The sequence below is a fragment of the Littorina saxatilis genome, linkage group LG16 (genome assembly GCF_037325665.1).
Source record: "Littorina saxatilis isolate snail1 linkage group LG16, US_GU_Lsax_2.0, whole genome shotgun sequence".
Taxonomy (NCBI): Eukaryota; Metazoa; Mollusca; class Gastropoda; order Littorinimorpha; family Littorinidae; genus Littorina; species Littorina saxatilis.
Genome location: NC_090260.1, coordinates 3,658,132 through 3,670,711, shown reverse-complemented (window position 1 = coordinate 3,670,711; position 12,580 = coordinate 3,658,132). Strand labels below are relative to the sequence as shown.

The following is a 12,580-nucleotide window of genomic DNA, read 5'->3' as shown; positions in this document are numbered from 1 at the left end:
AAGGGAAGATACTCTTATAACAGTATCCGCTATAGCTCAGCGGTACTGTGTTCCTGGTGTTTCACAGGTACCATGGATATCATTACATCCCTCTTCTTTAGATAAATGAAATAACATAATTTTAACTTTGCTTTAACCAATAACTTGAAAACTGGTAAACCTCACTTTAACACTAAAATAAACATAATCAATTCCAAAGAATTATTTATCACTTTCTGACAATGAAATAAAACAATTATTTCTGAACGTTACTTTAAAAGAAAGATTGTATCTGAGACAGAAAATTACAAAGATAACTTTAGCGATCATAACACAAACTGAAATAATAAAAAAAATCCGTTGCTCTGAAATAAAGAAAACTGTTCACTGAGACTTCTGTTGTCATTGTTCATAATTCTTGTTTCTGTACTGCTTGTCTCTGCAAAACTTGTCTCTGTAGTACTGAATACACAGAACATATGGAATAAATCAAAACAATCAAACCGTGTTTGTCATGTCGTCAAAATGTCAAATCATCAAATGCTTTCAATGAGTCTTTCTGGCTTCTTGATGCTTCTCTGGGGCCTCTGATGTGGACTTGGTGTTTGTGCTTCAACTACTGGCTGAGTAATGTATGGAGGTTTTGCTGCTGGTTGGATGTGATCATCATTCTGCTCAGGTGTTGTGGAGATTGGAGGTGGTGTTCTGGTCTCGATGATCTCAGGTTTGTCATAAAATTTGACATGTCGTTCTGTTGGCTTCTGCAGGTTCATCAGGTGTCTTCTGTTTCTGCGATAGGTTGCTCCATTGGGTGATTGGACAATGTATGATCTTGGTTCGTTGCTGGGTTGTATGACTGTTGCTGGTGTCCATTTTCCTCCTTCTTCTTTCTGCATCATGACAGGTTGACCTTTTGACAGTGGTGGGAGACTGCATGTTGCTGTTCTGTCATGGTACATCTTCTGCTGCTGTTGACGCTTTTCTAGCTGCTTTCTGACTTCTTTCTTCTTGGACAGGGTGTTGGGAATAACAGAGGGAAGGTTTGTTTTGAGTTTGCGGGAGTATAGGAGTTCAGCTGGGGATGGGAGTTTGTGGTCGATGGGAGTAGACCTGAAAGCGAGAAGTGCTATGTTGATGTCAGAGTGAGACTCTTTTGCTTTGGTCATAATGTTCTTGACTGTCTGCACGGTTCTCTCTGCTAGTCCGTTTGATCTTGGGTATCTTGGTGAGCTTGTAGTATGCTGGAATCCCCATTCTTTCCTGAATCTTTGAAATTCAGTGCTGGTGTATGGTTTCCCGTTGTCACTGACAAGTTTTTCTGGAACTCCCTGCTCCCCGAAGAGTTGACTGAGGGCGGAGATGATGCCTGTGCTTGTTGTTTGGCCTGCTGTCGCTGTGCGGCGTACGAACGGCATTTTTGAATAGTAGTCGCAAACGACAATGTAGTCGCTACCATCCAACGTCATGATGTCAGTGCCGACTGTGTGCCAAGGTCGTTCTGGAATCTCATGCTGCAACAGTTCTTCATGGGGTTGACTTTTCTGATGTTTCAGGCATGTTTCGCAGGTTTTTACGAAGGTTTCAATGTCGTAACTTAGACCATGCCAGTATACGCAGGTTTTGGCTCTCATACGACATTTCTCTATTCCCTGGTGACCAGAATGAATTGTCTGTAGAATGTACTGCTTCATGGATTCTGGAATCATGACTCTGTCTCCTTTGAGAACAATGTCGTCCTCAACGGTGAGTTCTTCCTTGAGCGACCAGTACTGTCTGAGGTTCTTGGGTATGTCTTTTGGTTTCTCTGGCCATCCTTTGATGATGGTGTTTTTGAGTGCCGTCATGTGCGGAGCTCTGCACGTCTCCTCTTTCAGCTGCTGTAGTCTATCTGCTGAAAACTGAACGGCGAAGACTGATTTCTCAATGTCGATCTCGGGTCCTGTGGTAGGATGGAGTCTGGATAGCATGTCTGCTAGGACCACTTCTTTGCCTGGGCGGTAGACAATGTTCATGTCGTACTTCTGCAGGCGAAGCATCATTCTTTGGAGTCTGGGAGGTGTGCTCGCTAGGCTCTTCTGCTGAATCTGCTCCAAAGGTTTGTGGTCTGATTGCACAGTGAAGTGCTTCCCGAACACGTAGGTGTTGAAACGTTCACATCCGAACACGACTGCGAGTAGCTCACGCTCGATGTTCGCATACCGTTTCTCAGTCTCTGTGAGCGCTTTGCTGGCGAATGCAATCGGCTTGTCGTCCTGGATCAGGGTTGCTCCTAATCCTTGCTGTGATGCATCGACTTGGATGACAGCTGGTTTGGTGATGTCAAAATACGTCAGCGCTGTGTCTTCACAGATCATGTCCTTGACCTTCTGAAAGGCTTTCTGGTGAGAGCTGTTCCAGTCCCACTGCACGTCTTTCTTGGTGAGTGCTCTCAAAGCTGCCGTGTGATCTGCCAGCCTTGGGATGAAGGAAGACATGTATTGCACCATGCCGAGGAACTGCTGTAGCTCGGTGAGGTTCTTTGGTGATGGTAGGTTCTTGATCTCTGTTGTCTTCTCAGGATCTGGGTGTACACCGTCAGCGTCGTAGATCATGCCGAAGAACTTGACCTGTTTGCGCTTGATGTAGCACTTGTCCTCGTTGAAGACTAGACCCATCTTTTTTGCCACTTCCATCAGTTGACGGAGGTTGCGATCGTGCTCGTCCTCGTCTTTGCCATAGACAACGACGTCATCTGTGATGCCAAGGGTTCCCGGACACTGGCTGAGGATCTGGTCCATGTGGTTTTGGAATATGTCCTGGCTTACGCTCAAGCCAAAAGGTAGTCGAACGAAACGAAATCTTCCGCAAGGGCTGTTGAACATAGTGAGACGACTGAATTCTTCGTCGAGCTTAGTAACCATGTCGGGCATCCAACTTGCTGAAAAGTTTGGCTCCGCTGAATCGATTTGTGATCTCTTCAAGTGTTGGCGTCTTGTGATGCGTTCTTTTGATGCTTTTGTTGAGGTCCTTGGGATCGAGGCATATTCTTATACCACCACTGGACTTTCTGCTAAAGGCCAATGAGTTCACCCAGTCGGTAGGTTCCTCAACAGGTACGATCACTCCACTCTTCTGCATCTTTTCGAGCTCCGCTTTGATTTCTGGTAGTAGTTGGATGGGGTACTTGCGTGGAGGTTGAATGACTGGTTGTGCATTTTCTTTCAGCGTGATGTGAAGATCTCCGTGGAACTCTCCAATGCCTTCAAATCTGTCAGGGTAGAGACGCTTGCGTGCTTTTGCATCCTGTATTGGAGTTGGGTCAGCTTTCACTGGTGCCGTCTGAATCGGACAGTGAAGTGTGACTAGTTAAAGTCTTGTACTTCCTGGTAGGCCTAGGATGGCTGGTCCATCAGCATCTGTGATGTAGAACTCTTCAGTGTACCACTTTGATTCTCCGTACTTGCAGGGTAGAGTAACAGATCCAAACTGATTGATGACGCTGCCGTTGTAAGCGATCAGTCTGGTTCTTCTTTGTTGTGTAGATCCTGGTTTCGGGTAACCATCTTCATCCAGCTGTTGTGGATATATGCGTCGAAATATTCTCAGTGGCATGATGTTGCCTTGCGCCCCTGTGTTGACTTTCACCTTGAGTTTTGCATGTTTGGTCTTGCTGAGCTTGATGGACAGATTGGCGTAAACTTCTGTGCGCTCGTCGCTGCCGCCGACTGTCGAGAAGTTGATTGGTTCGAAGGTGATGTTATCCTCGTCGTAGTCTGTGTCGTTTTCGTCTTCGGCGTTGACGAAGTCGTGACGGCGATGGCGATGAGGTGTGCCGGAGCGTCTTCTCTGCCAGAAGCCTCCTTGTTGGTTTCCTCTTCCTCGTTGAGGCGAGTTTTGGCTGCCGTGGCTGTTCGTCTTGCTATTGCGACAATACTTCTTCCAGTGGTTCATCTTGCCACATGCACCACATACACCACTGTAACGAGAGCCCCGTTGTTGGCATACACTGTAACGAGAGCCCCGTTGTTGGCATACACTGTAACGAGAGCCCCGTTGTTGGCATACACTGTAACGAGAGCCCCATTGTTGGCATACACTGTAACGAGAGCCCCGTTGTTGGCATACACTGTAACGAGAGCCCCGTTGTTGGCATACACTGTAACGAGAGCCCCGTTGTTGGCATACACTGTAACGAGAGCCCCGTTGTTGGCATACACTGTAACGAGAGCCCCGTTGTTGGCATACACTGTAACGAGAGCCCCGTTGTTGGCATACACTGTAACGAGAGCCCCGTTGTTTCTGGTGTTCAGCACGTGCTTCCGCCCCATGCCGTTGTTCAGTCATCCAATATTCAGCGCAACGAATTAGACCATATTATTTTATGAGCACATATTGCCAGGTGTCACAAATATCAGGCAGAGTTAAAAGAAGGAATTCCTTGACTTAGTAGCACAGCAGTTTATATGACGTAGTAACACAGCAGTTTATATGTCAGAGCCTTGTTCCTGTCTTGCAGGGGTCTGGACCAACACAGCAAGCGTCAGCACCAGCCAAGGAAGGATGGCTGTTGGAACCTGCAAGAACGACTCTCTTTGGACTGGTGAAGGTCAGTGTCGTTTATACGTCCGTCTTTTCCTTTGCCTGTAAGGGTTCTTGTGTCTCGTAAGTTGAATACACAGCGCAGTTACATCCTGTGTGGACTCACATGCGTAGTTAGGTAGTTATATCATAGCAACCATCCACCATTGATGTTTTCTCCTATGTTCCTGAAGCTAGAACTTTAACACTTCACACAGTTTCTACGTTTTGAATACCTTTGATACTAAGTCAAGCTGACTCTTTCATGGTCACAATAAGTTGACGTTTGTGTAACCGAGTGCCAAATGTACTTTACCCTGACCACGGGGTCAAACAACACAGAGTGCCCCTTTCTCACCAAGCTCAAACACTCAAAGCAACTGACACAAGTTAAATTACCAGGTTCTTTATTTCCATAAGATGATGAGGGGAATGTGTGGGAAAGCGGGGGTTTATCCTCAAATACAAAACTTCCAATGTATTATTCTCTAGAACTAGAACAACCCAAAACAACACTCTAAATCCTCACTCTCAACTTTAGTAAAATTTTGTAAATCTGTAAATCACAGAATGCACGTCATAAGCATACATAAACAACTCAACAATGTCAACTACCACAAACTAAATCCTTTAACAACACCGGCCCCCGTAGCGCAGTGGTTAGCGCATCGGGCTGTGGGCCGGGAGGTCGTGGGTTCGAATCCCATCAGGGTCATGTGGGTTTTTCGGGCTACGGTCGGCTCCTACCCAGAGTGGAAGTGCTATGGTTCCTATGGGAAGGCTGGAATCACACAGCCGAGTGTCATTCACTTGACGAATGCGACTTTGAGGGTGCTCAGGTTCTGTTTACCTGTTTGGCAGTTCTCGGGCCTGGTTGACACCAGGATATATTATGACAGTAAGCGTAGAGTGCTGCCCTGTCACGTAGTCTCAAACCAAATTGGAAATCCATAGCATCATCATTATAAGGCCAAAAAAAAAAAATTGTCTGTTTCTGGTAACATGGTTAAAAAAATAGGGTCGGTAGGTCGGGATTTTTTTTTTTTTTTTTTTTTCTTTTTTACCCCAAATGTAGACCAATAAAACTAACTTTAAAAATCGCGCAAAGAGACTGGATTCACTATACATAGAGACAAGACACTCAACACATTTACAAATCGTCAGCGGACTTTCGTTTTCACACGTTTTTGTTGTTCATTTTCTCACCCTGTCCTTTACCACCAAAAAAAACAAAAACATTTTTGAGTTTGGAAAAAAAAAGTTTAGGGTCGGCGCCGAAATTTAGGGTCGGTCGGGTGACCAGAAACAGACAATTTTTTTTGTTTGGCCTAATCATCCTCATCTCATTAATCATCCAAAATTATTAATTGTCCTTGCTCTTGTGGCCCTTCATGCCCGGAGCTCTCATGGTGACCTTGGTCTCAGTGTTCCTGTTCCATCCTTCCCTGAATAGTACTTCTGCTGTCAGTCTTCAACGTTTGACGTTCTGGGGGGTCGACGGAGGGACATGGTGGCGGTCTGCTCTCTGGAGGGGACCCTCACTCAGTCTGGCTCCGCGACTTAGCAGTCAATGTCGTTAGTAGGGGGCATAGTAGGTAGTGGGCTGCGTCCGTTAGCTCGGGACAGACCCATTACTGAACACCGTCGAAGTGACTCAGCAGAAGTGCAGTGTCATCTTCCGAGGGTAGCCTACCGCAACGACCCGACATCCCTCCCTGGAGCGTCTGTAAACTCGACAAGTCTGGCAGCGGAACGAAATTCAGATGTGGATGGAGCAGCGAGTGCAGGGACGGGGCGGCGTGAGAGAACACCGGGACAAGGAACAGGTGTAAGGAAAAAAAAAATAAAAATCCTTTAACAACAGCAAAACACATCATTCCTTCCAAATACCATGCCTACAATACAGTTCTCTCGAACATTCAACTCACAAAACAATCTACTTGAACATTCAAATAAATCCTCCCAACGCATGTCACAACCTGCACACTTTAATGCTGTTTTACCCAGTATATAAAAATTGCATAATTATGAATAACATACCCGTCTCTGAAAAATCACATCACGGTTCCTTTTCGGTTCGTAGCAAAACTGCCACGCGACCGCTCACTGTTCGAAACCCCAGCGAAAAGTAACCCACAACATCCCGCGTGCCTACGTCACAAGGTTAAAACAAATTCAACTCAGAGGGGTGTCGGTTACCGAAAAGCGATCATTTTACCTATGCAAATGTAAGAATCGGCTCTTCCGCCAGACCATTTCAATACAGACAAAACACAGTCTCGGAAACCTTAGTGGATCCCCGATAGAACAGGTTTGAGTCCTCGATAGCACAGAGGTACCACGAGTTCACGAGTTCAAACGGATGCGCAAAAGTACATGTGTACCGTAACTGTCGTTCCCAAGCTTACATTTGGGTTATAAATAAAATGATTTTTTGGTAGGTAAAAAAGCACCGAAACTGTACTCTCATTCATGATGTGACACTGCACATAACAAGCAAGAATGTAACCGGGGAACATTGACATTTCTCAACATTATTCTACAAAAACACGCAAGAAGGCATTTTTTGGCGCGTGTTGTTTTAGTGTTCGTTTAAGTAAATGAGCCAGAGATTAATTGGTTTTGTACAGTGGTTTGTGTGGGCAATGGTTGGTTATTATGCCTGTCCTACACTGTGCCGAATATCCTTGCGAATAATTATGACCATGTGTATTCCGCAAAAACAAAGAGACGAATGGACAGGAACAAATATTGAAAATTCGAAGCCTTACCGATCATTGCGAATGCATACACATCCAAATACGAATGTCTTGTGGATGTATTACGAACGTTGCGAGTGGCCTTGCGAGTGCTGCGAGTGCTTGCAAACATTTTACGAATAAAGCGATTATGCAATTCGCATTGTTCGTAATACTGCTCTTACACTGTGCCGAATTTTCCATATGAATAGAATTCACCAATAATTCGTAATGATTGGGACATGGTCGCAAGACATTCGTAAATACTCTTAACAATTCGTCACCATTCGTCTCTTGTTGCAAACATTAGCAACATGCTCCTAATATTTTCAAGGAAGGCATATTCTTCACTTTTTCGCAACGTACTCGTAAGTATTGATGATGTGCGCTGGCTGCAATTTTTAACATTGAAAACCAGCGTCAGAAATGTATGTGTGTGTGTGTGTGTGTGTGTGTGTGTGTGTGTGTGTGTGTGTGTGTGTTAGAGAGTGTGTGTGTCTGTGTGAGTGTGTATGTGTATGTGTATGTGTGTGTGTGTGTGTGTGTGTGTGTGTGTGTGTGTGTGTGTGTGTGTGTGTGTTTGTGTGTGGTTGGGCGTCTGGTTGTGTTCAAATGAGGATAATCTGTTCTTACCACCCCCGGAGGCAGAAGCGGAGATACTGTGTGCTGGAAGGTCAGTCCAGGCTGGTGATCTACACGGACCTCACCAAAACCAAGGTCAAGGCCGTTCTCCATCTACAGCAGGCTCTGAACGCCACAGTATGTCATTATTTTAACTGTATCTCCATCGCTCTGAACGCCAGCTTGTTATGAATGAAAAGTCGTAAACATAATGACAGATAGATAGATATGTTATGTTTGGATTAAAAACAAGCTCAGACAGTTAAAAAGAATAGCTAAAAGCACGCTTTCCTGTGAAACGCTGTCCGCTATGGCTTGCCTTGTTGTCTTTTGTTTTGGCTACACACTCCATTGTTCTAAGTCTAGGAATGACTGAAAGACGAAGAGGCCTGGGGTCTGACACTGTTCATCTATGGTATCCAAGACAAACATCAACCTCATATCTCCCCTTGGAATGTAGTGGCTATACATGGGGTTCTATTGTCTCTCTCTCTCTCTCTCATTTCTCATTTCTCATTACTTTATTGTCCCATCGCTGGGAAATTCGGGTCGCTTCCTCCCAGTGGAAAGCTAGCAGCAACGGAGTCGCGCTACCCAGGTGTCTGCGTGTTTAGGTGTATTCAGCCACCTGCACTTATGGCAGAATGACCAAGGTCTTTTACGTGCCATTGTGATGACACGGGGGTGGGACATGGCTTCCGTCTCTGGGTCTGCACATAAAGTTGACCCGTGTCCGTCCCGGCCCGAATTCGAACCTGCAACCTTTCGATCACAAGTCGAGTGCTCTACCAACTGAGCTACCGGGCCCCCCTATTGTAGAGGTGGTCGTCTTCTACAGGGGGTTATACATGTGGTTCTATTGTAGAGGTGGTCGTCTTCTACAGGGAGTTATACAGGTGGTTCTATTGTAGAGGTGGTCGTCTTCTACAGGGGGTTATACAGGTGATTCTATTGTAGAGGTGGTCGTCTTCTACAGGGGGTTATACAGGTGGTTCTATTGTAGAGGTGGTCGTCTTCTACAGGGGGTTATACAGGTGATTCTATTGTAGAGGTGGTCGTCTTCTACAGGGGGTTATACAGGTGGTTCTATTGTAGAGGTGGTCGTCTTCTACAGGTGGTTATACAGGTGGTTATATTGTAGAGGTGGTCGTCTTCTACAGGTGATTATACAGGTGGTTCTATTGTAGAGGTGGTCGTCTTCTACAGGGGGTTATACAGGATGTTCTATTGTAGAGGTGGTCGTCTTCTACTGGGAGTTATACAGGTGGTTATATTGTAGAGGTGGTCGTCTTCTACAGGGGGTTATACAGGTGGTTCTATTGTAGAGGTGGTCGTCTTTTACAGATAGTTATACAGGTGGTTCTATTGGGGAGGTGGTCATCTCCTACAGGGGGTTATACAGATGATTCTATTGTAGAGGTGGTCGTCTTTTACAGATAGTTATACAGGTGGTTCTATTGTAGAGGTGGTCGTCTTTTACAGATAGTTATACATATGGTTCTATGGTAGAGGTGGTCGTCTTCTTCAGGGGGTTATACAGATGATTCTATTATGAAGGTGGGCGTCTTCTACAGGGGGTTATGCAGGTAGTTATATTGTAGAGGTGGTCGTCTTCCACAGGGGGTTATACAGGTGGTTCTATTGTGGAAGGTTCGGGAAACAGATCTTTTTATTCTTGATGATGTGTTGCGGACTCTCTCTCGACTTTCACTCACGGACATAACCAGATGACATTGTGACACTGAAAAGCAGTATACTGACATGGCAAACTTTATTCCTGTGTTTAACATCTTCCAAATACATCTTCGCCTACCCAGCCGAAGCCGGGTGGCCACAAGCCACAATGCAAATTTGACTACATCTTGTCAGTTAGTGGATCTCACAACAACACACGTCCTCTCTCCTTACAGGGGGTTATACAGGCGGTGCTATTGTGGACGTGGTCGTCTTCTGCAGGTGGTTTTATTTATTGTTGAGGTGGTTTTATTTATTGTTGAGGTGGTTTTATTTATTGTTGAGGTGGTTTTATTTATTGTTGAGGTGGTTTTATTTATTGTTGAGGTGGTTTTGCTGTACAGAAGGTTCCTCTTCCCCTTCTTACTCACTCCCCCCCCCCCTCACTGCCCCCCCCCACTTCCCCCCCCCCCTCACTGCCCCCCCCTCACTGCCCCCCCCCCTCACTGCCCCCCCCTCACTGCCCCTCCCCTCACTGCCCCCCCCCCTCACTCCCCCCCCCACTACATGTAGACAGTATATAGGCTAGCCTTAGTTTGACATCAGCAACTGAAGAGGTTTTAACTTCTCATTCGTCAGGGCACAAAACTTCGGACCCGGATGTTTGGGACCTACGTGTTGGAGATCCGCATGACGGGAGATGAACCGCCTCTCGTCCTGGTGTCACGTGACAAAGCCGACATGTTGGACTGGATCTATACTCTCAACGTCGCCATTATGTTTATCAACGGTCCCGCTCGACATGTCAACTGTCCGTCACAGGGTAAGCTTTGACAGGGTCTCCACAAAAATCACAAAGCCCGGCAAAATGTGCTGAGGCGACTGGTCCCTGCACTGTATCTATTAGCATGGCAACATGTGCTGAGGCGACTGGTCCCTGCACTGTATCTATTAGCATGGCAACATGTGCTGAGGCGACTGGTCCCTGCACTGTATCTATCAGCATGGCAACATGTGCTGAGGCGACTGGTCCCTGCACTGTATCTATTAGCATGGCAACATGTGCTGAGGTGACTGGTCCCTGCACTGTATCTATCAGCATGGCAACATGTGCTGAGGCGACTGGTCCCTGCACTGTATCTATTAGCATGACAACATGTGCTGAGGCGACTGGTCCCTGCACTGTATCTATCAGCATGGCAACATGTGCTGAGGCGACTGGTCCCTGCACTGTATCTATTAGCATGACAACATGTGCTGAGGCGACTGGTCCCTGCACTGTATCTATTAGCATGGCAACATGTGCTGAGGCGACTGGTCCCTGCACTGTATCTATCAGCATGGCAAAATGTGCTGAGGCGACTGGTCCCTGCACTGTATCTATTAGCATGGCAACATGTGCTGAGGCGACTGGTCCCTGCACTGTATCTATCAGCATGGCAACATGGGCTGAGGCGACTGGTCCCTGCACTGTATCTATTAGCATTGCATCACGTGACTGATCTGACCAATCAGAACTGATTTTAGCTGACCCTCTATACGTTATGGTGGTGAGGCCGGGACACTTTTTGTTTATCACTCTCAAAATTAGGAAGACATAAAAACAAGTTCTGAATTCAAAGTACATGTATAAAGCTATGTTTCCAAATAGCGACACGACGGCGGCGGCGGCAGCGACAAAAAGGCTGGCGGCATGCGAATCTTAGTGTTAGTGATTCCTTCAAAAGCGGCGCGCGGCAGGCGGATTTGTTTCTTTCTGGCTTGACTCCTGATGATGAATGGGTCACAATCTCACACAACTATGCTGTAATCAAGGTCAACTATATTTGAAGCTACTTAATATGTTGGTACCAAAATTGAAAAAGATGAAACATTAAATGCAAAACCCGCTTTTGTTTCAACAACATGCTCAACAAGCGGAACGAACCCGGTGCCTTTGACAACCTTTAAAGGAATTCTTGCTGGAAGATTTGCAGCTCAGTGAATACAAGTATCTGACGAAAAAACTGTCAAAATAGATTATACACCTGGTTGTAGGGGTCTTCCTCCAAAGGTTGTCAAAGGCACCGGGTTCGTTCTGATTTTGTAGCATTTTGTTGAAATAAAAGCGGGTTTTCCCATTACATTTCTCGTCTTTTCAATGTTCTCGCCAACATAAGTAGCTTCAAATATAGTTGACCTTGAATATAGCATGTTTTTGTTTGCTGTGTGAGTGGTTCATTGTCAGAAGTCAAGCCAGAAAGAACAAAACATCCGCCTGCCGCGCCGCTTTAAATGGAAACACAAACACGAACATTCGCCTGCCGCGAGCCGTTTCGTCGCTGCCAACGCCGCCGTCGCATCGCTATTTGGAATCATAGTTTTAGCGTGGCTTATTCTATGGCATACCATTTTCAATGGTTTTAAATCATACACTTCACCATATAAAAGTACTGAAAGTTTATTTTGTTGGTCGGTGATGAACACCATGGCAAGTCACCCCACCCCCACCCCCGCCCTGGGTGTGCCATACAGACCTTCTCACTTGCAAATCGCATGGTCAAAGGTCAAAGGTCAAAGTTCCAAAGAATCAAATGAACGATGTTCGGAAAGAACTCTGTGATAAATAAGATGTCCACGCGTTGTGGTGATGTCACAAAGAACTCTGTGATAAATAAGATGTCCAAGCGTTGTGGTGATGTCGGAAAGAACTCTGTGATAAATAAGATGTCCAAGCGTTGTGGTGATGTCGGAAAGAACTCTGTGATAAATAAGATGTCCACGCGTTGTGGTGATGTCGCAAAGAACTCTGTGATAAATAAGATGTCCAAGCGTTGTGGTGATGTCGGAAAGAACTCTGTGATAAATAAGATGTCCAAGCGTTGTGGTGATGTCGGAAAGAACTCTGTGATAAATAAGATGTCCAAGCGTTGTGGTGATGTCGGAAAGAACTCTGTGATAAATAAGATGTCCAAGCGTTGTGGTGATGTCGGAAAGAACTCTGTGATAAATAAGATGTCCACGCGTTGTGG

General features: G+C 45.8%; 1 protein-coding gene and 1 non-coding gene across 2 annotated transcripts in view; both read left to right on the top strand.

Moving 5' to 3' along the window:
- Window positions 1-12,580, top strand: part of LOC138950250 (uncharacterized) — a 255,207-nt gene that overhangs the window by 228,872 nt on the left and 13,755 nt on the right. The window contains exons 3-5 of the mRNA XM_070321985.1: window positions 4,475-4,564; window positions 7,923-8,033; window positions 10,209-10,392. Of these exons, the coding sequence (XP_070178086.1) occupies window positions 4,475-4,564; window positions 7,923-8,033; window positions 10,209-10,392 (385 nt within the window). The remainder of the gene's footprint in view (window positions 1-4,474; window positions 4,565-7,922; window positions 8,034-10,208; window positions 10,393-12,580) is intronic.
- Window positions 5,178-5,251, top strand: Trnah-gug (transfer RNA histidin (anticodon GUG)). Its single transcript has one exon. It is a non-coding gene; the product is annotated as a tRNA-His (tRNA).